We start from the raw sequence: 25,659 nt of genomic DNA on the forward strand, positions 1-25,659 counted from the left end.
TTAAATCCATAATAACTACTGCTCCTAGTCTGCCTTGTATGATAGCTCTATATATACATTATTGTATGTACCTGTAATTCTTTCATGTACCGACACTTTAACACTAGCCCTCCACCTCTGGGTTGCGAGTTCGAAACCTACGTGGGGCAGTTGCCAGGTACTGACTGTAGGCCGGTGGTTTTTCTCCAAGTACTCCGGCTTTCCTCCACCTCGAAAACCTGGCACATCCTTAAATGACCCTGGCTGTTAATAGGACGTTAAACAAAAACAAACAAACAAACAAACATCTTTCATGTACCACATTTCAACTTGTAAATATATCCATTGGTCTACTATATAGCTATTCGTGTGCCATTTCACCTGGCCTCAGGTTCCTCCTTTGGTGAGACATGCCCTATCCATATCTGGTACATCCACAGAGCAGGGCAGCATGCCCTTATGAGTTTGCAGCATGATCACAGCATAAATGCAGTATGAATGCAGCATGGAGCTAACTCCCTTGCACAGACATGGGCACACCAGGGTGTTCTTATGCCCTCTCTCTGTCCAGAGAGGTACCCAGTGTTTAACCAACGCCAATATATGGTGCATTTCTTCCATCAGATATATAATTATAGAAATAATGAATTTTATGTTTGTTTTTATATTCTCTGTATATATTAGACCATATATATTATAATCCACAGTTTTGCAAGGCTAACTCCTTATGTACAGCTTTTAGCTCATACAATGTGCACCTTCATTATGTTGAAATATGTTACATATACATGTATAATCCTACTGTCTGTAAACACTGATATTAGTTATAATCTGATTTCAGTGCTTATGATATTGTGTTAAATTATTGCAAGCTTATCAATTTATCACTGCACCGATCTGTTGACATTTGCTAATGTGCTAAAATTTCAGAACATGAAACTTGATGATTGTGTTGTGTCTGGTACCGGTAGTAGGAGTGTCCTGGCTGTTTATTGACCTACCCTAAGCCAGGCTTTTTGTTTACTCTTTAGTATAAAACTGATTTCAAAAAAAATTAACCAAACACTGTACTTATATATATAGGTCTGTGTACCCATGTGTATTGTCTGGCCACAATGTATTGTCATTCTGCCTACCAATAACAATATTGGTTAGACTCGAGGTATTGATCATTGGTAGCTTTGATACATCCATCTTAATGAATCACCTGAGATACAGGTGAAAATGCCGCGATGTCCTGGGGCGTATACTGAATATGATTTACATCCACAATGAAAAGGTAGGCTTACCTGGAGAGAATTGCAATCACGTAAAGTTCAATAGGTCATTTTCGTCTGTTGATGCATTTCCAATTTCAGTTATACACCTGTACACATGCATTTTACTAGCAGATTAAAGTGTCTCCAATATCAATTGGTTATTTTTATGCCCGTTTGATTTTGGGAATAGGGGTGGATGGAGGAGGGGGGGAGGGGGGGGGGGGGGGGGGGGGGCTGCATATAGTTGTTTTCCATGTGTGTCCTTTACAACTGTCATGAAAATACCACATACCTCGACAGATTTGATTTGAACCGCAGTATCATGATAAGATGGCATTCTAAACTTGGTCTTGTTCTAGTGGTCATCAGTCAAGGTAAAAGTGTCAACACATGACCCCTTCGGCATGGGACAGGGTGTATCTTGTCCCATTTGGAATCAATGTTGTACCTACAGATTTGATTCAGTGTTTACCCCATAGTATAAATACAACACCAAGTTCTTCAGATAGGGGCAAAGCTGCAAAAACATTTTTGCCTTCCAGAATTTTTTCGGCATAGCCGTATAATATTCTCTTCGCCCCGGATATGACGTGACAGGTGGCGTTACTGGTCAAGATGCAGTATGTGATTGGTCAATGTAGCGATAAATGGAAAATGCAGATATGCAGTTAAAAACGAAACAAAGTAAAGATTGAATGCAAGCTGAATAAGTGGATGTATCTTTTCAAATGACCCATTAATAAAACTATATTCCAGATTCAAATGCAGTCTTATTATCACCAAAATGATTCAAACTGATATAATTTTGTTATCTGTGCTGCAACACATTACTTCGTTAATTAATTCATTTCACCAGCAGTTTTACATTATACTGTAACCATCAGCATTAAAACTATGCCGTTTATCTTTTTTTAAGATATTTCTTGTTTAGTTTTCTAAGTGGATCTTTTAGTTACAATTACTTGAAGATTTAATTAATATTGAATGCTACATGTATGATCATAACATTCTTCAATTAGATAAGATTTTGATTTTTTAAAAACTAGTGTTGTTAAAATTATGGAAATAGCTGCCAGTAAATGAATAGTTATTAAGTGTGTGGGCTGTTGAGAAATGTTGTGGTTATTTCATAACTGAAGATAAAAGCTAGCGGCAGTGACATAAACTATGTTATTGGTATTGACAGTTCAGTGTGGTGGACACATACTATATACATAGTACTTTATGTATCACTAGATCTTTATGTGTAAATGTATCTTTGTATTGACTGTATGGAGCCCCTGCCTACTGCAATGCATACTGGGATGTCTGTTGTACAGTAGTGATAATTGATGGTCTGTGCTACTACTAGTATTGTACAAGTCTGAATTTTTCATGAAAATTGATATCATTATTGTTTTATGCCCCCCCCCCCCCCAAATAAAAAAAAAAACAACAAAACCCACACACACAAGGATGGATTCCCCCGACTATAGAACTGATAGAGAAGGCTAATCTTCATCATGGATAGTGTTCCTATCCCATCAGGGTTCAGTTTTCAGAGAAAAAAATTCTGTGTGGGCGGGCCCAGGACAACTGTTTAGTCTGCCAGAAGTCATTTAAATACTGGGGATATTAATCTTCTCCTATATAAAAAGTATACACAGCCATTCATTTGATGCACTGAATGTTGCAATGACTTAATAATTTTTTTACTGCTTGTCTGAAGTAGTGGACATTGACATTACTCAACAAAATGAATGATGATATTCTAGTTACCAGGAACATGTCATTTTTGTTTCGGTGATGGGCGATATATATTATTTCATAATTCAGCATTTTTGCCTTTAATTATTGATGTGCTAAATGCGTTTTCTTCCTATATCAGAATCTTGTAAATGTGGCCTGAAAGTGTATAAACAAAAAAAGTTGGTGGCAAATTCAAATGATTTAATATACAGGTAGACAGTACATGTACAGTTTCTGTCTGAAAATATGCGCTGTAGATGTGTTACACAGGGTGACGCATTATACAGGTAAAAAATATAGAATCCATTAGGTGGTCACTTTTATAGTGACCCATAAGCCAGTATTACTTAGTATACAAGGTGATGCATTGGCAGATTTGACTTATAATGCTCAGTAATTTAGTCCTCGACAATATGACTTAAAAACAGCCATCGTCCACGTATAATTTTAAAGAATTCTTCCACGAATTCACATAAGAATTCTTCCGCGAATTCACATAGTACAGTTTGAAATTGCTTACCCGTTGGCTGCCAATTTGTCTTCTGACATGTTACTACTCCTAAATGCAACAGTCTTTAGAACATAGGGGAGTTCACTTGATTAGACTGAATTTGAGTTTTTTCCCGTCGTTAATTTGCTAGTAATTTGGTTTTCTTATGTAACTTGACATCAAATTGCATTTTTAATTTTAATGTATGTATAGAATTGAGTTGACTATTTATTGATGATAGTAGCTGAATGTGAGAACTGTTGTGATGAAAGGGAAAGCAGCAACGACTAGGTATAAATAGTTCACAGGAAATGAAATATCTTAAGAACAACAATTAGGGAAGGTGTTAATGGCAAACACAAGTAATTACATAGACTGAATGGAGGACATTTACATGTCAAACCCAAAGGTGTCAGACTATCTGTATCATTAGCATTATTTTGGGAAAGTCCATTTGACCACATTTGGAAAATTTTACATGTTAAATTATGTTAAAACTTAACATGCTGATAATTGTTTCGAGAGTGTCATGCCTACCAGTTTTATAATGCAGTGTAAACTCTAGCTTTACATGATGGCACACACTAATTTTGATTTTGACCATTTATCTTTTCTATTTAATGTAATATTAGCCAGTATATTGTTCTGTGGTTTTTCGAAAGTTTTAATCTTCATATGCATGTAATATGGAACTTTTAATTCCTTTTTGGAAAAATAAGGGTAAAATGCATTGGGGATAGGGTCGTTTTGAATACCCAGTTAATTTGTGTAGGCAGGAAAAACCGCTGATCATTGACCAAGTCAAATGAACCTGACAATTAAGTGACATTTAGTTAATGTTTTGGGATACTATACAATGTACATGTATATAATTAGTGGTTACCAAAATAAAAAATCATGAAAACTTAAAATTGAGAAGAAAAAACTTTGACAATATTAATATCATAACATTGGAGCAGATCTTTTTGGGTAAACGCATACCTTACCATCCTTATATGACCCTGGCTGTCTGGAGGACGTCAAACCCCTAAAAAAAATACAACATATACCGGATAGCCAGAGTATATGAGTAGATACTTACAGTGGAAATTAATCCAAAGACGTTCCTTTATTTGTGGGTTTAGAGGTTTAATGTCCATGCAATAGCCAGAATCGTATGGGGATTGGTGCTCAGGGGGACGCCAACAGATTCATGAGGCAGTATTTAATATGATGGTTTGGCAACTGTATGCCTGTCTGCAAATATATTTAGTCTGGAGATCTTGGCATTCACTTTCATGTCCCTGCCACTAAATGAACAGGTCGGTGTCGGACATATTGTGTTATCCTCTGTCGGATCAGACACATAAATGTTTCATAATATTCTCTTCATCTTTCAAGGAACATTTAATTATCAATATCACTGCAGTTCTGCTTTTCAATTCATCAGTTAAATATAGCTGTTCTTGAATGAGTTGTTGCACTATAAAGTTTTGATTCCTATATTTCTTATCCAGACATTTTCCCTCCTTTTTTCACCCAATAAATTCATCTCTGATTAATGTTCTATCTTTTGTTTAATTTTAGCTTTCTATCGATGCATATACTAAGTTCAAGCAATGGCTCACAATAATCACATGTGATAGACCTAGGCTGTATACTATTTGCTGAAAAGGCAATGATTTCTGGAAAGAGCTTGGCCAACTTGATCGATGTATTTGTTAAGGGTATAATTATCAGGCAGAAAGTTTTAAGTGCACTTAAGGCAATATCAATTGCCATTCGCACCTCACAAGACAAATAAAATCCTATTCCTGTGATTATTTGTTCAGCTTGGTCATTCAAGTGGATATCATAGGAGTAGGGGACTGTATTACATCACTCTACTATCTAGTAGAGCATGTAAAAATCAATGTTCTGTTAAATAGGCAAAAATATATGTACATGTAGGAGTAATTAGGCGTGAAGCTGTAAGCAAATTTCATTAAACCATGTAAAGGGGAATGTCATTAAACCATGTATAGAGGGATGTCTCTAAACCATGTATAGAGAAATGTCACTAAACCATGTATAGAGGGATGTCTCTAAACCATGTACAGAGGAATGTCATTAAACCATGTATAGAGGAATGTCACTAAACCATGTACAGAGGGATGTCACTAAACCATGTATAGAGGAATGTCACTAAACCATGTATAGAGGAATGTCACTAAACCATGTATAGAGGAATGTCATTACACCATGTATAGAGGGATGTCATTACACCATGTATAGAGAAATGTCACTTAACCATGTATAGAGGAATGTCATTACACCATGTATAGAGGGATATCACTAAACCATGTATAGAGAAATGTCACTTAACCATGTATAGAAGGATGTCACTAAACCATGTACAGAGGGATGTCACTAAACCATGTATAGAGGAATGTCACTAAACCATGTACAGAGGAATGTCACTAAACCATGTATAGAGGAATGTCACTGAACAGTGTATAGAGGAATGTTATTAAACCATGTGTAGAGGAATGTCACTAAACCATGTATAGAGGGATGTCACTAAACCATGTATAGAGAAATGTCTCTAAACCATGTATAGAGGAATGTCACTAAACCATGTAAAGAGGAATGTCTCTAAACTATGTATAGAGGAATGTCATTAAACCATGTATAGAGGAATGTCACTAAACCATGTATAGAGGGATGTCACTAAACCATGTATAGAGGGATGTCACTAAACCATGTATAGAGGGATGTCTCTAAACCATGTATAGAGGGATGTCATTACACCATGTATAGAGGAATGTCACTAAACCATGTATAGAGAAATGTCACTAAAACATGTATATAGAGGAATGTCATTAAACCATGTATAGAGGAATGTCACTTAACTATGTATAGAGGGATGTCACTTAACCATGTATAGAGGAATGTCACTTAACCATGTATAGAGGAATGTCACTAAACCATGTATAGAGGGATGTCACTTAACCATGTATAGAGGAATGTCATTACACCATGTATAGAGGGATATCACTAAACCATGTATAGAGAAATGTCACTTAACCATGTATAGAGGAATGTCATTACACCATGTATAGAGGGATATCACTAAACCATGTATAGAGAAATGTCACTTAACCATGTATAGAGAAATGTCACTAAACCATGTACAGAGGGATGTCACTAAACCATGTATAGAGGAATGTCACTAAACCATGTATAGAGGGATGTCACTAAACCATGTATAGAGGGATGTCACTAAACCATGTATAGAGGGATGTCACTAAACCATGTATAGAGGGATGTCACTAAACCATGTATAGAGGAATGTCATTAAACCATGTATAGAGGGATGTCTCTAAACCATGTATAGAGGGATGTCATTACACCATGTATAGAGGAATGCCACTAAATTTAAACCATGTATAGAGGAATGTCACTAAACTATCGGATTGAATTCCGTAACCTGGTGTGTATATTATTTGAGTAATTGTCCCCAATAATCAACAACTTTGAACTTTTATTGAAAGAAGAGAAGATGAATATTAACAATGTTGGATTCAGACTGGTGGCTTGGTAAATATCAGAGAAATTAAAACAAGTTGGTTGTAAAAGAAATGTTTCTAATCCTGACGGACTGGGAGAGTTTCCAGTTACACACTGGTGCCGGAGTCTTTATAGTATTACATGTTTTGTGCCCATTTTGTCGTAGTTTGTGTGTCATGACAGGTTCATGTAAAGAGAAGTAGTTAAAGTAGCATGTTTATAGCATACACTTCCACCGATCGCATGTAAGCAATTCCCAAAGGAAGTCTACTTTCTGAGACGGAAATGATTATACTGCCAACTTTTCCAATGTGTATTTGACATGTTTATATATATGTAGTATATATATGTACATATATTTTATTGTGATACTGTACCTAAATGATTCTTGTTTTTGTATATTTACAGATCCCAGCCCTACTATGTCCATGTAGTTTCCATAGCTCATCTGTGTTACTGTCTGGAGGCGGTACGTATCATACCCTTGTAATCCTGGTGGATTGACAACGCTCTCTGACCTTTCATGTCTCATGGAAACCCAATAAACATCCAACAAATTACTGTTATTATACATGGTTTCGGGGGAAATTCAATAGGAAAACTACTAATTTAAGAAACCCAGTTGCTACTGTAGATTTATAATAAAGACATTGAGATTTGTTTTCAGTAGGTGATGTTCATTATTGAAGTTTTTTTTATTTTTTTTTGTGACAAAGTATCACCAAATTAGGCTCTGTGACAGTGCAGCACAGATTAGACCTGCGACTTAAGGAAATTATGTGGATGTATATTTAACGATTCATTGAAAAATATTGATGATTTGATAGTATTGACACCTGGACAGAGGTATAAAGTTACAGGATAAATCTAGTAAAGCTTGAGTTTAATAAGAAAGATTTGATACCGTGATAATGGCTTCTGTATGAGATGCAGTAGTGTTTGCTTACATCATCAGAAAAACTAACTGCCTACTGAATCGGGAATATACTATTTCAAATCGGTAATGCCTGTGTATGTATCTAACAGCCTGTCAGAAATAACATTTATTGAATTAATCAGAAAAAAGACCCATACATCAATATCAGGTGCTTCAGTTACAGACTCGGTGGAGCTTGGCTGCAACAACATAGCTTCATCCACAGCTTACCCCAGACATCCACCAATTCCTGTTTCACCCAATAAAACGTTGCGAGTCTCACAAACGTCTTCAATTGTTCTAACAAACATGGCCTAATTCACTTCCAACATGCATGTTTCACATCCCCTAATCTCATCAGAGTTTAAGGAATGCACGTCGATGTAAAATGGGTATAAAACGAAGTCACCTTTGCCTTGTATGTCTACTCCAATTGTCGTAGTTAGATCACCTTTATTCGTGTGTACGAGATGTAAGGAAGTCACTTCACACAGTTTTACGATAACACCATGTGACACAAGGGAATAATAACATTGTTTCCTGCGGAAACAAACATGCAATATTTCACAATTCATATTTTTAATTTTTTTGCACTTTTCATTTCAAATGAAGTATGAAACAACTTCACTTTAAATGAACATCATGTGATCATAAACAAAACGGAACGACAATGTATCATTTTACATTAGATAGCATGTTTTCTACATAAATCAACAAATGCTCTAATCTATGCTAGCTTAATTTAACTGAATTGATCAATTTCATATGACATCAAACCATATAAAGTTACATATAGGACTTTTACTCATAGGAAATCAAGTTATAATAGAAAAATGAGGCTCGGTCTAATATTACATGTTCAGTGGAAAAGTTATGGCCTATATAACCTGCGCTCTTTCTTTCTGTCATATAGTTTCCTTTATGATTTCATGACTAAGAGAATGTTTAATGACAATTTAAGGCATATACCATAATAATTTAATGACAATTTAAGGCATATACCATTAATATTTAATGACAATTTAAGGCATATACCATTAATATTTAATGACAATTTAAGGCATATTCCCTTATTATTTAATGACAATTTAAGGCATATACCATTATTAGTTAATGACAATTAAAGGCATATACCATTAATATTTAATGACAATTTAAGGCATATACCATTGATATTTAATGACAATTTAAGACATACATACACCATTATTATTTAATGACATTATAAGGCATAAACCATTTATATCTAATGACAATTTAAGACATACATATACCATTATTATTTTATGACATTATAAGGCATAAACCATTTATATCTAATGACAATTTAAGACATACATATACCATTATTATTTAATGACATTATAAGGCATATACCATTAATATTTACGGACAATTCAAGGCATATACCGTTCCAATGTATTACATTGATATATGTCCCAGTGAATATATGTCCCAGTGATTGAACAATTTAAAGCATCACAGTCATAGTATTATTGAGTGTGTTTGACAATCTACAAGGAGATATTATTGGGGGGGGGGGGGATGAGGAGTGTTACCTTGACATCACGGATAAATAATCTAGCTCATGCATTTATCAACCATAAAAAAGTGTACATCATTCTTTGTTATCAAGTTATTGTCCCTTTCACACTGATAATTTCACCCTTGAGAGAGGAAATACACTACCACCCCATGTTCAGCCTTTCTGCTGATGGTAACACTGTTGATGGTTCAGGTGACATGAGACATGTATGTTTTATTATTGAAAAAAAAATACCCCAAAGAAATAAATAGACAAGTTGTAGGCAAGTTGTATGACTTTATGGGATGAGTTTATGGACATGTAAGATGATTTATAATGAAGATTGCAAACAAACCAAGATCCAAGACGATACGAGCTGCTGAAGTGATCTATATTTCTTATCACGCTTGTGATAAATGATCAGAATTCAACCAATAACAAATGCAAATGTATCCTGTACAAATGTATTCAACACTCAATAAATATTGTGGGTGTAAATTTGACATAAAGATTTTTTATCAATCTGTTATTGTTATATCCTGAATGAAATTTTTATAGATTCATTACTTACTAAAATATGTCATACAACATAGCAAACAAATTATGTGTAGGAAATAAATAAATCATTAGTCCCCTATAGCTATCAGTGAAACCATAGGGGGATATATATATATATAGGTTTTCTCTCTGTTCGTCTTGTAGCTATGTAAGTAATGTCAAAGTTTGTCAGTGTTCTAATGGCTTCATTCCTTGAGGGATTTTTATCAACCTTCACACAATGATAAAGGACTATAATATCTCGGCCAAGTTCAAATTTCAGAGATTTAGGGTCAAGGTCACTATTCCTGTTTTTAGCGGGAGCTGATAAAGTACATATATTACTTCAGCAATAACCAGTTTGCTTGTTAAAAATAGTACTGCCTAAATTTATTAATGACAGATTCTGATATATACATCACAGTATTTCTTCCTGGTTTCCATCTGTCCAGTACGCGGTAGACTGATAACTCTGAAATGAAGGTCACTGCTGGGCAGTTTATTTTATTTATGATATAAAGAAAACAATAACCACTATAAAGACATATATTTATATATTCTAGATTTTGTTTATAGTATCCCAAATATTGTAATGATTAAGCCCTATATTCACAAATTCCAGATTTTCTGTGAAACAGGCATTCTAATATAAGTATATTTAGGTCATCTGACCCGAAGGGTCAGGATGACCTATAGTCATCATGTTTCGTCCGTCGTCGTGCGCCGTCCGCCGTTCGCCGTCCGCCGTGCGTAAACTTTTCACATTTCAAACTTCTTCTCAAGTTCCACCAGTGGGATTGAGCTGAAACTTGCCTGAAATGATGCTGGGATGGTCCCGACCAAGTGTTGTTATTTTTCGGGTCGGTCTGAAATCCAAGATGGCCGCCACAGCCGCCATTTTGAAAACACATTTGAAACTTCTTCTCGAGTTCCACCAGTGCTATTGAGCTGAAACTTGCCTGAAATGATGCTGAGATGATCCCGACCAAGTGTTGTTATTTTTCAGGTCGGTCAGATATTCAAGATGGCCGCCATGGCAACCATCTTGAAAAACACATTTTAAACTTCTTCTCCAGTTCCACTGGTGCCATTGAGTTGGAAATTGTTTAGGATGTTAAGGAGGGAGAGCCAACAAAGTGTTGTTATTTTTCGGCTTCGTAAAAACTTTGACATGGCAGCCACGTCGGCCATTTTGTAACATGATTGCGCAATCACGGTTCTTCTGAACAACACCTATTTGAAACTTCTTCTCAAATTCCAATAGTGGGATTCAGTTCTTACTTACCAAAAATGATCCTGAGATGGTCCTGACCAAGTGTTGTTATTTTTCAGGTCAGTCAGAAATCCAAGATGGCCGCCATGGCAACCATCTTGAAAAACACATTTTAAACTTCTTCTCCAGTTCCACTGGTGCGATTGAGCTGGAAGTTGGTGAGGATGTTAAGGAGGGAGAGTCAATAAAGTGTTGTTATTTTTCGGCTTCGTAAAAACTTTGACATGGCAGCCACGGCAGCCATTTTGTAACATGATTGCGCAATCATGGTTCTTCTGAACAACACATATTTCAAACTTCTTCTCGAATACCATAATATTTAATGACAATTTAAGGCATATACCATTAATATTTAATGACAATTTAAGGCATATTCCCTTATTATTTAATGACAATTTAAGGCATATACCATTATTAGTTAATGACAATTAAAGGCATATACCATTAATATTTAATGACAATTTAAGGCATATACCATTGATATTTAATGACAATTTAAGACATACATACACCATTATTATTTAATGACATTATAAGGCATAAACCATTTATATCTAATGACAATTTAAGACATACATATACCATTATTATTTTATGACATTATAAGGCATAAACCATTTATATCTAATGACAATTTAAGACATACATATACCATTATTATTTAATGACATTATAAGGCATATACCATTAATATTTACGGACAATTCAAGGCATATACCGTTCCAATGTATTACATTGATATATGTCCCAGTGAATATATGTCCCAGTGATTGAACAATTTAAAGCATCACAGTCATAGTATTATTATTGAGTGTGTTTGACAATCTACAAGGAGATATTATTGGGGGGGGGGGATGAGGAGTGTTACCTTGACATCACGGATAAAAAATCTAGCTCATGCATTTATCAACCATAAAAAAGTGTACATCATTCTTTGTTATCAAGTTATTGTCCCTTTCACGCTGATAATTTCACCCTTGAGAGAGGAAATACACTACCACCCCATGTTCAGCCTTTCTGCTGATGTTAACACTGTTGATGGTTCAGGTGACATGAAACATGTATGTTTTATTATTGAAAAAAAAACTACCCCAAAGAAATAAATAGACATAGTTGTAGGCAAGTTGTACGAGTTTATGGGATGAGTTTATGGACACGTAAGATGATTTATAATGAAGATTGCAAACAAACCAAGATCCAAGACGATATGAGGTGCTGAAGTGATCTATATTTCTTATCACACTTGTGATAAATGATCAGAATTCAACCAATAACAAATGCAAATGTATCCTGTACAAATGTATTCAACACTCAATAAATATTGTGGGTGTAAATTTGACATAAAGATTTTTTATCAATCTGTTATTGTTATATCCTGAATGAACCGTATAAGTTTACATGTACCAAATTTTTATAGAATTATTACTTACTAAAATACCATACAACATAGCAAACAAATTCTGTGTAGGAAATAAATAAATCATTAGTCCCCTATAGCTATCAGTGAAACCATGGGGGGATATATATATATAGGTTTTCTCTCTGTTCGTCTTGTAGCTATGTAAGTAATGTCACAGATTGTCAGTGTTCTAATGGCTTCATTCCTTGAGGGATTTTTTATCAACCTTCACACAATGATAAAGGACTATAATATCTCGGCCAAGTTCAAATTTCAGAGATTTAGGGTTAAGGTCACTATTCCTGTTTATAGCGGAAGCCGATAAAGTACATATATTACTTCAGCAATAACAAGTATGCTTGTTAAAACTAGTACTGTCTAAATTCATTAAAAACACATTCTGATATATACATCACAGTATTTCTGCCTGGTTTCCATCTGTCCAGTACGCGGTAGACTGATAACTCTGAAATGAAGGTCACTGCTGGGCAGTTTATTTTATTTATGATATAAAGAAAACAATAACCACTATAAAGACATATATTTATATATTCTAGATTTTGTTTATAGTATCCCAAATATTGTAATGATTAAGCCCTATATTCACAAATTTCAGATTTTCTGTGAAACAGACATTCTAATATAAGTATACTTGCTCCAAGCATTGTTCAGTTAATATATACAGTACATATCAATTATTAAAAGCTTCAAATTTCGTTTTTAATCTGAATTATTTACAATTATGGGATTGACATTGCTCATATGTGGTTTTAACATGTTTTCCCGAACAGTTTAGACTGTTCCGACAACAATAAAATATGGTATCAATTAACATAGTTATCCTCAAACTGTTAAAGTTGAATATTAAAGTGTGGGATTTGTGGACCACATTTATCTTTCTTCTTTAAAACTCAGATAATTAATTCTGCAAAAATGAAAAAGGTGGCTTATTTGGGGGCGGGGCTTATTTGAAGATAAATTCTAACTAGCATCCAATGTAGCTGAAATTTCAGTTGAATGTTGCATGAAACAGAAGTTAAATTTTTGCAGAAAATGCGAAACATCACCATTGTATTTGCTTAATTTTGCCAATGCCTATGCTACAATAAAGAATTCATGTCACATAAAGATTATATGTAATGGCCTGTATGGACTCTATTGATACTAAATGTAGGTTATAAAAATATTTGCCTTATTAACGGTTAACTGGTTTATAAATATTGGTTTCTGGAGATTGAAGACTAGTTTATAAATATTGGTTTCTGGAGATCGAAGATTATCCCTGATCACCAGAACCTAACTTTGGGTGAAAGACGCTTTATTGGGAAAATGTTTGTTTGATCATGAGCGCCTGAGGATTGCATAGAATCAAATAAGTACTGGTTGGCGAAGCTTACTTAGACAGACCGGCTTGTTACTGATGCTCATTAAAACACCAGGGAGCACCGAGCGTGTAATTGTCCCCCCTCGTTTGGTTATATCGGAGCATGTCTCACACCCTTTACAACCCTGGCCTTGTTGAACTGATGGAAATCTAAGACGCTAGCTTTCTCCAGAATACATCACACCAATATTGACCAGATTGCAATTGTCAGGAGGACAATCAGTGCTAGACTGATTGACAATCAGTAAATTGTATGGAAGGATGTGATAAGGAAGGGTTAGGTGTGATTGATACTGGGCTGGTGTCAAGTCTCTACTGATAGATAGGGCTGTATCCGTGAGGGGGGATCGCTGTTAAATCATCGCTCTTCTGGAAACAATTGATGTAACATCTATCCAAAAAAATAGCTTGGTTTAAGGTTTGATTCCAAGTCCTCTCATAGGATTAAGGATGTTGTCATGTTCTTAGTGTAAATATTTGAATTATATGTATTATTTATTTGAAATGGTGAGGTACAAAATCATTAAGTTGAGTTTGAGTAAAATTACAAAAATTTCACTGGCTGCATGGCATTTCGGGTTTGAGGATTTTGGGGTATATGGATTTGTGTTTTGGGTTTGAGGTTATGATCTAGGGTTAAGGGATTACCTTTTGGGTTTGAGGTTATGTTTTAGGGTTAAGGGATTACCTTTGGGTTTGAGGTTATGTTTTAGAGTTAGGGGATTACCTTTTGGGGTCTGAGGTTATGCTCTAGGGTGTTAGGGGAATTGTGTTTTGGGTTTGAGGTTATGCTCTTGGGTTAGGGGGTTGTGTTTTGGGTTTGAGGTTATGATCTAGGGTTAGGGGGTTGTGTTTTGGGTTTGAGGTTATGCTCTAGGGTTAGGGGGTTGTGTTTTAGGTTTGAGGTTGATCTAGGGGTACAGGGTTGTGTTTCGGGTGTGAGGTTAATATGATCTAGGGGTATGAAGTTGTGTTTTGGGGTTTAAGTTTAAGATCTAGGGATATGGGTTGGTGTTATGGGTTTGAGGTTATGATTTATAAGAGGTGTAGGTCTTAAGATATATTCATCACAAATATCTTTTTTTCTAAAAAATTATTTCTGTAAAGTTTGTTTTTTAAATAAAAAATAAAACAAAAACCTGGTGAATTTGAAATGTTTAAGGGGATACAATTTTATAAAGACGTGTAAAAAGTGTAATATGGTTTATGGTAAATTGGGCTCGGTGCCACACAATAGTCAGACAAAACAAGTGTTCTTTGGCCAACAGAGGGCTGGCTCAGGTCTGACCTATGGCAGGGAGCAAACACACAGACACATGCAGGTATATTTCTTCAATTTAATGTCATTTGTTAAACCCAGAATCTAGTGCCTGCATTGAACCACCATCATATTTATAAGACACTCCGTTGCCTTTTAGACTGAACCTTCTGTCACGCAACAAACCCACAGATACTAAACTCTCTTCCCGACTCCCAGCTAACCAAATTATTGAACATTATGAACATCAAATCTGAAACATGACCGTATGAATTGTTTGTGACAATCAAACCTGATATGAAGTTTACTTTTCTATGAAATAGCTTCGGTCTGTCTTTGTAATAGATAAGAACTTCCAGTAAAACATGATAACACCAAATATGGGCCATTAGTGTACTTCTAACCAAACCTCTGCTGTACATACAAGATTCACGTAGCGCTATCACATTTCTATAAATTTCCCTGGTGCTTTTAGAAACAATGTTAACCTGCTGGTAATAGAAGATTGTTTGTCATTTTAGACCAGATTCCCTTTATCCCTTGGCTGGGCTGTGATAAACAAGTTCCATGGTATCTAAGAGCCTTAGAAACTCATTAAAGAAATTTTGAAACCTTCATAATAGAACCAGTCCCCTAGTATTAAGCCAAGATGACATAAACAATTTAATATGCATTTGTAACCAGTGTAGCATGTCTTACTGCCTTTATGTCTACTCTGCAACAGGATATCATCTGGATATAAATTGTTTAATGGCTGTTTATCATGTTGAAGGAAACTGAAATGTCTTGTGTATGTAGGTGTGGGAGAATAGATTGTGTCCTTGTTAAGTTTGGTGTGGCAGTATAAATTATGTCCTTGTTAAGTTTGGTGTGGCAGTATAAATTATGTCCTTGTAAAGTTTGGTGTGGCAGTATAAATTATGTCCTTGTTAAGTTTGGTGTGGGAGTATAAATTATGTCCTTGTTAAGTTTGGTGTGGGAGTATAAATTATGTCCTTGTAAAGTTTGGTGTGGCAGTATAAATTATGTCCTTGTAAAGTTTGGTGTGGCAGTATAAATTATGTCCTTGTTAAGTTTGGTGTGGCAGTATAAATTATGTCCTTGTTAAGTTTGGTGTGGCAGTATAAATTATGTCCTTGTAAAGTTTGGTGTGGCAGTATAAATTATGTCCTTGTTAAGTTTGGTGTGGGAGTATAAATTATGTCCTTGTAAAGTTTGCTGTGGGAGTATAAATTATGTCCTTGTAAAGTTTGGTGTGGCAGTATAAATTATGTCCTTGTAAAGTTTGCTGTGGGAGTATAAATTATGTCCTTGTAAAGTTTGCTGTGGCAGTATAAATTATGTCCTTGTTAAGTTTGGTGTGGGAGTATAAATTATGTCCTTGTTAAGTTTGGTGTGGAAGTATATTTTATGCCCTGATACGTTTGCTATAATAGTATAAATTAACTCCTTTTAGATTTTGGTGTCCTGATGTATTGCCTGTTTATTTTTCAGAAGCGAATGTGATATACCGTGATGGATTACCTGTATTTACTGTGCCTTTACCGTCTCGAAAAGAGACCTGTGAATTTACGCTCAAGCCGGTCTCCCATACAGTTGGAGATTTCCTCCAGTACATCAAAGCAGAGGATGGAGGAGTTGACCGAGCCGTCATCTTAACAGAAGGTAGGTAACAGGGTGCTTCATATACAGCCAGCTCTTTGTTATATTTAGACGGACTAAGAATACTCCACCTTCCGTTTTTCGATGCAGTACCTCTTGTCTGATCATATTCAGGACTTGAACCTTTATATTTAAAGATGTAAAGTTGTGTTTTTAAAAGACTGAAGATAGAACAAAAAGCAAAACTTTCAGAAAGTGTTCTGCAACTGAAAAGGCTGTGGTAGGAAAGACCATAGAAGTTCGTATAGGTTGCTGGTAATGACATCTGAAGTAACAGGACCTGGTAACAAATGTCAATACTGTTGTAGGAGCCTGGTAACAAAAATCCGTATTGTAGGAGCCAAATCAGTACTGTAGGAGTCTGGTAACAAAAATCAGTACTGTTGTAGGAGCCGGGTAACAAAAAGTGGTATCGTAGGAGCCTCACAAAAATCAGTACTGTAGGAGTGAAGCTTGGTAACAAAAATCAGTACTGTAGGAGTGAAGCTTGGTAACAAAAATCAGTACTGTAGGAGTGAAGCTTGGTAACAAAAATCAGTACTGTAGGAGCCTGGTAACAAAAATCAGTACTGTAGGAGCCTGGTAACAAAAGTCAGTACTGTAGGAGCCTGGTTAACAAAAGTCAGTACTGTAGGAGCCTGGTTAACAAAAATCAGTACTGTAGGAGTGAAGCTTGGTAACAAAAATCAGTACTGTAGGAGTGAAGCTTGGTAACAAAAGTCAGTACTGTAGGAGCCTGGTTAACAAAAGTCAGTACTGTAGGAGCCTGGTTAACAAAAATCAGTACTGTAGGAGCCTGGTTAACAAAAATCAGTACTGTAGGAGTGAAGCTTGGTAACAAAAATCAGTACTGTAGGAGTGAAGCTTGGTAACAAAAGTCAGTACTGTAGGAGCCTGGTTAACAAAAGTCAGTACTGTAGGAGCCTGGTTAACAAAAATCAGTACTGTAGGAGTGAAGCTTGGTAACAAAAGTCAGTACTGTAGGAGCCTGGTTAACAAAAATCAGTACTGTAGGAGCCTGGTAACAAAAATCAGTACTGTAGGAGCCTGGTAACAAAAATCAGTACTGTAGGTGCCTGGTAACAAAAATCAGTACTGTAGGTGCCTGATAACAAAAATCAGTACTGTAGGAGCCTGGTAACAAAAATCAGTACTGTAGGAGCCAAATCAGTACTGTAGGAGCCTGGTAACAAAAATCAGTACTGTTGTAGGTGCCTGGTAACAAAAAGTGGTACTGTTATAGGTGGCCTGGTAACAAAATCCTAAGCAGTACGACCCTCAGGTAAAACCATTACCAGCTTTAGCACTTGTTGCTATTGTCTGTACCACTTTAGTTGTGCGTTTTCAGTGCAGTTCCCGGTGAAGTTTCACAGAAATAGATCCCTAGTGACTTGTACTAGATTTGCAGGAGACGATTCGGTCCTGTTATCGATTGATCATGCAAGATTGAAAACTATTTCCTTAATTAAATCTGATGTGAGTGTCTGAATATTGTCCAGACATCTTTAACCACTTCCTGTTTTTAACCGGTCATCTAACTTTTAGTGTTTCTTGTTCCCAGTGATCATAGACTATGGGTGTGTAACATTATATTACTGTCCCTCAGCTTTTGTCCTCCCCCCTGCCCGGCACACTTCCCTATCTGACATGATGTAATTAATGAGTTTCTTAAGGATAATCCAGGACACCCACTAGATGTGACTTCTGTATGATATCTCGCCCTCCATTAAGAGTACCCTGGTTTTATTTCTCACGAGTTACACTGATTTCAAAATAAATGTGTCACTTCGTTTCCTTTTAGCCAAATCGACAGACTGGTACAATTCTAGCTGCAGTAAAAACCGTTTTAATTACGTCTGTCCTTGCCTATCACCGTCTTCTCCTGACTATTTTTCACAGGCTAGTTTTAGTTGATATCTCCCGACAGTGCGAGTGTTATACTCCAAAAGGGGTTCGATATCCTCAGCTGGCCTAAGAGCATTACGATACCGAGTTAGAAATCGTGTGGAAGGAAAAGTTGATATCAATTTGATGTACTTTAATAATGTGTCATTGTTATGTGTACTTTATCAAGTGTAATTAATCAGCCTGTTTAGATCACCAAGTGTGATAGTAGCAGTATAGGATTCTGTCTTAATTACAGGACACAGACTAGTCAGGTGACACATTAAGATGGAAATGTCATTGTCAGTAGTGTCTGGCTCTCGGACCTGATGGTCAATTTGCTGATGTTTAAGTCAGACACCAACTTTCGATGGTCACACCAAACGACTTATCCATTCGATGTCTGCATGTGTTTTAGAGTTCCACTTTAATTCAGAAGTCTATCTCATATACTAATATTTCTATCTTTAATGTTGTGCGTAGCTGGCAGGCTCAAAAAAGGAAACCGGGCATCTTCAACAGAAAAAAACATGATGGCAATTGTTTATTTCATTTAATTCAGATCAGAATTTATTTATCAGAAATTTACATCAGTGCTAGATGAAAACATTTTCTAAAACAGGATTTTACGTTCTTTGATTAATTGATTAATTGATTGTGAGAAATTATGAAATCTTTAAAGAATTTACAAAATAACTGATATAGACACTACCGTGTTGCCTGTATTGTGAAGGGAGCGTGCATGTTTTCCACTATATATAACACCTTGCCAGTTTCATTACAAGTAGTAACTCATGAATGTGGGGTCTACAGCCCTTTACATATGGTTGCTGTGGGGTCTACAGCCCTTTACATATGGTTGCTGTGGGGTCTACAGCCCTTTACATATGGTTGCTGTGGGGTCTACAGCCCTTTACATATGGTTGAACACGCGATCACTCATTGGTCGTGGAAGCTGTGCATAATGGTGTAGAGTGGTGCCATCTTGTGGTGGGAAGAAACCAGAGTATCCGGAGAAAAAGCCAAAGTGGTTGGGCAGGTGATGTGACCCCATACCTTTTCATGCCCAATATGAGACTCAAAACCCAGTCACCTAGTCACGATATGTGTTAAAACTGTGCCAGTCGACCACCCAAAGAGGAAGTTATTGAAATTGACTTCCTTGTCAGATAATGTTTCCGGAGATATCCGAATCTGTAAGATCTGGATATCCTATGATGGATCATGTGATCAGTATCATTAGCAGGGTTTGGACTCGTCACGTTATAAATAGATAGACCAGTCAGAATGACCCTCCGTAGATACCCCATGATGGATCTACAGTATTCTGAAAGAGCGGATACTGGGACAAAAAACTCGTACACGGGATGTTATTGGCCAGCTTGTGGTTATACCAAACCATGGCCTGCAGACTGATTACTAACTGACATCGCCATAGTTTATATTAATTATTCCATCGCAAAAAAATGGTTTGATATTATGGATGATGCTGGTTGATAATGTGATCACCTTTGTGTCGGTCGATGGCAGTTTCCCCAACATTCACCTGATGCTTCCAATCAATAAAACATTATGTTTTATGTTTTTGGTTATGGCCGTGTCGTTAAGTTTGTACCCAATCAATTGAAATATAATCGGGTTGTATTGTCATGCCTGATAAAACTTTGAAGGTTGACAATTACCTCCAAATAATTACAATTATACTGACTGATGCTGCTGTGGCTCATAATGTACTTTAGGGCGGTCGATCTGCATTTGGACCTATTACACAACTAGGGCGGTCGATCTGCATTTGGACATATTACACAACTGTTATTATACATGTATGGTGATGATATTAAGTAAGATTTGAATTTTACTCATTTCTTTATCATTTATTCCAAAATAGTTTAGATTGGCTATTGCTGTGGTATTTATGATAAAAAAAATATGTTTGGGAATACAAGTTATTTTATTGTTTTTATTCAATAGAAATAATATGATGTTGATTCAACCTGGATGTAATGCTGTTAAGCTACATAGCCTCGCATCAATTGATTCAATAATTCACTAATATATCCATAAATAATCTCCTGTCCACAAATGAGTCACCTTCTTCATTTTTGCATAATCATCAATTTCAAAATAGTAGGTTAAAAAGTCGTTCAGAAATAAGCCTTCCCTAAAACTTTTACACTTTGGGAAGGGGCTTATTTGAGGATGAATACGGTAATGCCATGAAAATGACAGGAACGTACCCAACCAGGCTTAACTGCAATTGATCCAATATTACTGTAACATGGCAGGTGTCCGAGTACCACAGACAAAACAATTGATTCAAAATTAATTTGAAAAAATCAGGTAGCAATGATAAAGAATGTCGTATAACTACAAAATCTGTGTGGTGAGTGAATAGACTGGAGGACATTATTGGTCGTAATCATGGCCGAAGGGAGTGGAGGCTTAGCCATCATTGTTTCTGATTCTGATTCCTAGGGCAGGATTTAATCCCTACCAGGAATATATTGAATATTACAGCCTTTTCCTGCATCGACAGTCAGTATGGCTTTAGCCTTTTCCTGTACCGACAGCCGGTATGGTCGTAGTCATTTCCTTTACCAACGGTCGGTATGGCCATCCTTTTCCTGCACTGCCTATGTGTGTTAAGTTACAATACAATTTGTGCTGCATGAGAGGAACTTGTTTCAATATGACAGGAAATATTTTTTAACGTAATTGTTAGATAGGACAATTGATTGTTTTTATTTGTTCATTGATAAATGTTCAATGAGAAATGTTCATTTTTTGCTTGTTTTTCCCCCGGAATTTAAAATATGACAAGTATTTAAGCAGAAATAAAAAATGTGTCACATATAATTTATAATGGTTTGATTTTGCCAATTTTGATTGTAAAATATTTTTGGTTTTAAAGAAGTAGAATATATGATGTAAAGTAGAAGACCTGATGTATTACTTACACTGTGAACAATTGTTGAACTGGACACCTATATCTTAAAACAAACAGTACATTAGATTCCAAATTCTCTTCATTAAAAGAACTATTTATTCTTGAATTATCAGATATACAAGCTTGAGTAGTTTTCTAGTCACTCAAACAATGTTTTCGATGGTTAATTGCTGTTTTAGATGATAGCACTTCGGTTCGACCTTGACTTGTCTATATAGAGCCAGACACAGATCATATACTTTTGGCCTAAAAGCCAGACTTCCTGTAGATGTTGACCACTCTCCAACACGACCTCATAAATCCTGATGTTTTTTGAACATTTATGGATTTCATTGGTTTGTGTGTAACTTCTGTCTAGAAGCTGCCTGTATGTGTTTTGACAAATGGTAAGTGTGACGCAGTTCAGTCTTAGGAACATCTCGACGAGATATCCTTGAACAGGTTTGTTGTCAGGTACGTTAATAGATGATGTCGAGTTGAAGGAAGGTTAGATGTAAGGTGATTCTTAAATGCAATTGTATTGAGGAAAGATTTTTACATGTACTTTGTCAAACCAATGGCACATCTAGTCGAAATACCTTAAAATTTCAGAAAAATACTGAATTTAAGGTTAGTCAATTAATAAATAAATAAGAAAAATTTCATGGGGTCCTTTTTGTATATACAGAGTATTGAGAGTTACCAGGGTTTTTGGAATCAACATTTTATGAACTTGTGATTATAACATCATTTTGATTTACTTTTGATAAAAAATAAATAAGTGTATGAAAAGCAAACTTACTGTATATTGACAATACCAAATTGACAAATCTAATAAACAAAATAATTGTATTTGTTGAATAAATATTAGAAGAACTTGTCTAAACACCTGACCCTGACCAATTGTCTGTCAAACACCAATCTCATCTCGCCATCAAGAGGAAAGTTTAACACATGGAGGTGTTGAGATAGATATAGAGCCAGACTTGTCTGTAATGAAGGATTGGCAAAAACCGCTCTGGCTGTTCCTTTGGCTGTTCCTTTCACTGTCTCCACATATTTACAGAATGAAATATAACTCTCAGACTGGGTGTAACTTAAAGAAGCCAAACATGAATCTGGAAGTATCGGAAAGTGTCGATAGGATTCATGATTGGTTTTGATTCCAGTTCGGATCAGACGGCATCAGCAACACCGAGGTGTTATTACTTCGAACAGATTACAGTACAAAGAATATTGAATATACTATTTTTAGAAAGGTAGGATATTGGGACGTTTTAAAAGTACACAGCCGTATCTCCGACAAGCTGTCTATTTGTAGATGGGATTGCAGATTTGACAAAGGTTGGTTATTTCCCAAACTGTAATGATGTCTACTGCAGATAAACAGACCATTTTGGTGGTGTATTGTCCTAGCACAAGGAACTTAAACCAGGCTGTAACAAGATAATTGGAAACCCTATCGGGAGTGGTAAACAGGCCATGAAACAATCCAGCATTCTGATGGAAAAAATCCTTGAATGACAGGTTATTTTGAAGGAGTCACTCCATATACGGTAGTGCACTGTAAACAACCTTATTTTCGCAATTAATTTTCCCTTTTTTCCATGGGTGATTTAAATTTGTGAAAATTAATCGCAGCGAACTAGTTTCAATCACAGGTACTGTCGGTTTTTTACGACTGTAAATCGTGAAATTAAAAAACGCTGGGATGAAAGCATGTATTTAAGTTACCACAAAAAGTTGTTTTTTTACAATACAAGACAAATATCTGACATGACAATAGTTAATATGCTAAAAATGTAATTTTTTAGCTCACCTGCACCTGCCTGGAGGGCAACTTCTTCTCAATAACCAAGAGTCCAAGAGACCTAATATTGGGCCTGTAACATGCTAGGGTGGAGGGCTACCAAGTTTGTTCAAGTGAATGAAGTTGACTTACATTCAAGGTCACAGGGGTCAAATAGGATACAATCTTTAAATTTCTTCTTCTCAATAACCAAGAGGCCCAGGTACTTGATATTGGGTCTGTAGCACACTGGGATGGAGGGAAACCCAAGTTTGTTCAAATGAATAACCTTCACCCACATTCAATGTTACAGGGGTCAAATAGGCTGAAATATTCAAACAGCTTCATCTCAATAACCAAGAGACCCAGGGGCCTGATATTTCTCTTGTTACGCATGCTTGGAAGGCTAGGAAGTTGATTCAAATGAATGACCTTGACCATAATTTGAGTTGGAAAGAGTTAAATTGGCCAAAATATTTAAAAATTGGCCAAAATATTTAAAAGACACCTTTTCAAATAACTGTGAGGCCATAAGATCTCATTTTCTTAATCATGTTGATGTATCAAAAGGATCACTGGATAGCAGGTGAGCGATTCGGGCCCATTGGGACTGTTGTTTGTAGATCATCACATTTGTGGAACTGTTTAAGTAGACCATTGAATGCTCAGGTTCCTGTAGATCTAGATAGAATATAAGATACCAGTATATTGTCAGTTTATTTGATTTGTCTGAAGAGATTTCAATGTTAAATGTAAATTTTCAAATATTTAGTAATGGTGAATAATTATATGATAAGCCCTAACAAACCTCTAAACCTAAAGACTTGCCCATGTGTAATAGGCGAAACGGTACAGTATGCATTACAACTATATAAAAATACAGGACTCTGTCACACGGTACTGTAATAATCTGTATATTGGTACAAGACTAGATCTCTAGCATATGTCACTGCCACGGGGAAATCGGTGGGAAATTGTAGGACAGTATAATGTTTGCGGTTTGTCTGTAGAAAGCTTTTGTTATGATTAATTGATGAGTTTGACAGTAAGGGGGAGTTTGTAGTGGTTTTGCGCTGTGCTGTGTGTCGGTGCGGCTCAGTTGTGTTGTCCCACAACAGGTGGTAACGCTAGACTGAAATTTAGCTCACATACCGGTAATCACACCTCTTCTTTCGCTTAGGCCAAAAATATATATGGAATTGGATAAAAAAAAAGCATACTTTTGTACGACAATGACAATCAATACACTGTATCGGTGAGCTCGGTATAGGGAGAAAATGTCACTGTCGATTGGTGGCATTAACAGCTTTTCCCTCAAAGCCAGGCTTCTAGTCCAAACCTTGCCTCATTAATGATACTTCATACCGCAGACTCAACACTCTTCTCCGCTGTCAGCTTGTTTATTTTAATGATGCGTTGGACGGCCAATGTCAAGGGCACGCCCCAGGCATCGATATTCTAATGATGTGGTATCTAATTGCTCGTCCTTACAGCACCCGTAACTAATTAACAGTTTTAATTCCACACTCAGTCTGACCATAGTCATTGTCTCTTGTTACATGTAATACACTTTCTGAGAACAAGATTCACTATATGTACTGGGTAGACTAGTTGACTTGAGTTTGGTAAGATTAAGATGAAGTTCAGATGAGATTTTCACTTCTTGGTAAGATTAAGATGAAGTTCAGGTGAGATTTGCACTTCTTGGTATATGAAAAAGTTTAGTACAAGATTTTCACATTCTGGTTGTGACAAAGGTTTTTGTAATAGCTAGCATTTAACACTGATACCAGCAGAAAGAGTTTTAGATTAAAATTCCCTATGTTAAGCTGAACAATTGACACCAAAAAAATTGTACCTCCATCACTAGTGATTTCAACTGTAATAAATAATTGATGCCATTCAATGCCTTGATTGTTCATTTTAGGGACTGAGTGCAGTTGGTGTATTGCTGTAGTTTCCTAATATAGAAGCTATTTTCTACAGATTAACCAATTCAATGAATGTCGGGATATAAAACCTTTGATACAAAAGTTCCTATACCATTTGAAATCCAATAATACTGCTGGAAGTCTGAGAATGATGATGTGTCATTATAAAATGCAAAAAAAATATGTTATGT

At 35.9% G+C, this 25,659-nt stretch overlaps 1 protein-coding gene across 1 annotated transcript in view; it reads left to right on the top strand.

Annotated features, from left to right (window-relative positions):
• LOC117336382 (calcium uniporter protein, mitochondrial-like) overlaps window positions 1-25,659 on the top strand; it is an 83,721-nt gene that overhangs the window by 19,879 nt on the left and 38,183 nt on the right. The window contains exons 2-3 of the mRNA XM_033896890.1: window positions 7,393-7,453; window positions 16,771-16,941. Coding sequence (XP_033752781.1) covers window positions 7,393-7,453; window positions 16,771-16,941 — 232 coding nt within the window. The remainder of the gene's footprint in view (window positions 1-7,392; window positions 7,454-16,770; window positions 16,942-25,659) is intronic.

This window comes from Pecten maximus, chromosome 1 (genome assembly GCF_902652985.1).
Source record: "Pecten maximus chromosome 1, xPecMax1.1, whole genome shotgun sequence".
NCBI lineage: Eukaryota > Metazoa > Mollusca > Bivalvia > Pectinida > Pectinidae > Pecten > Pecten maximus.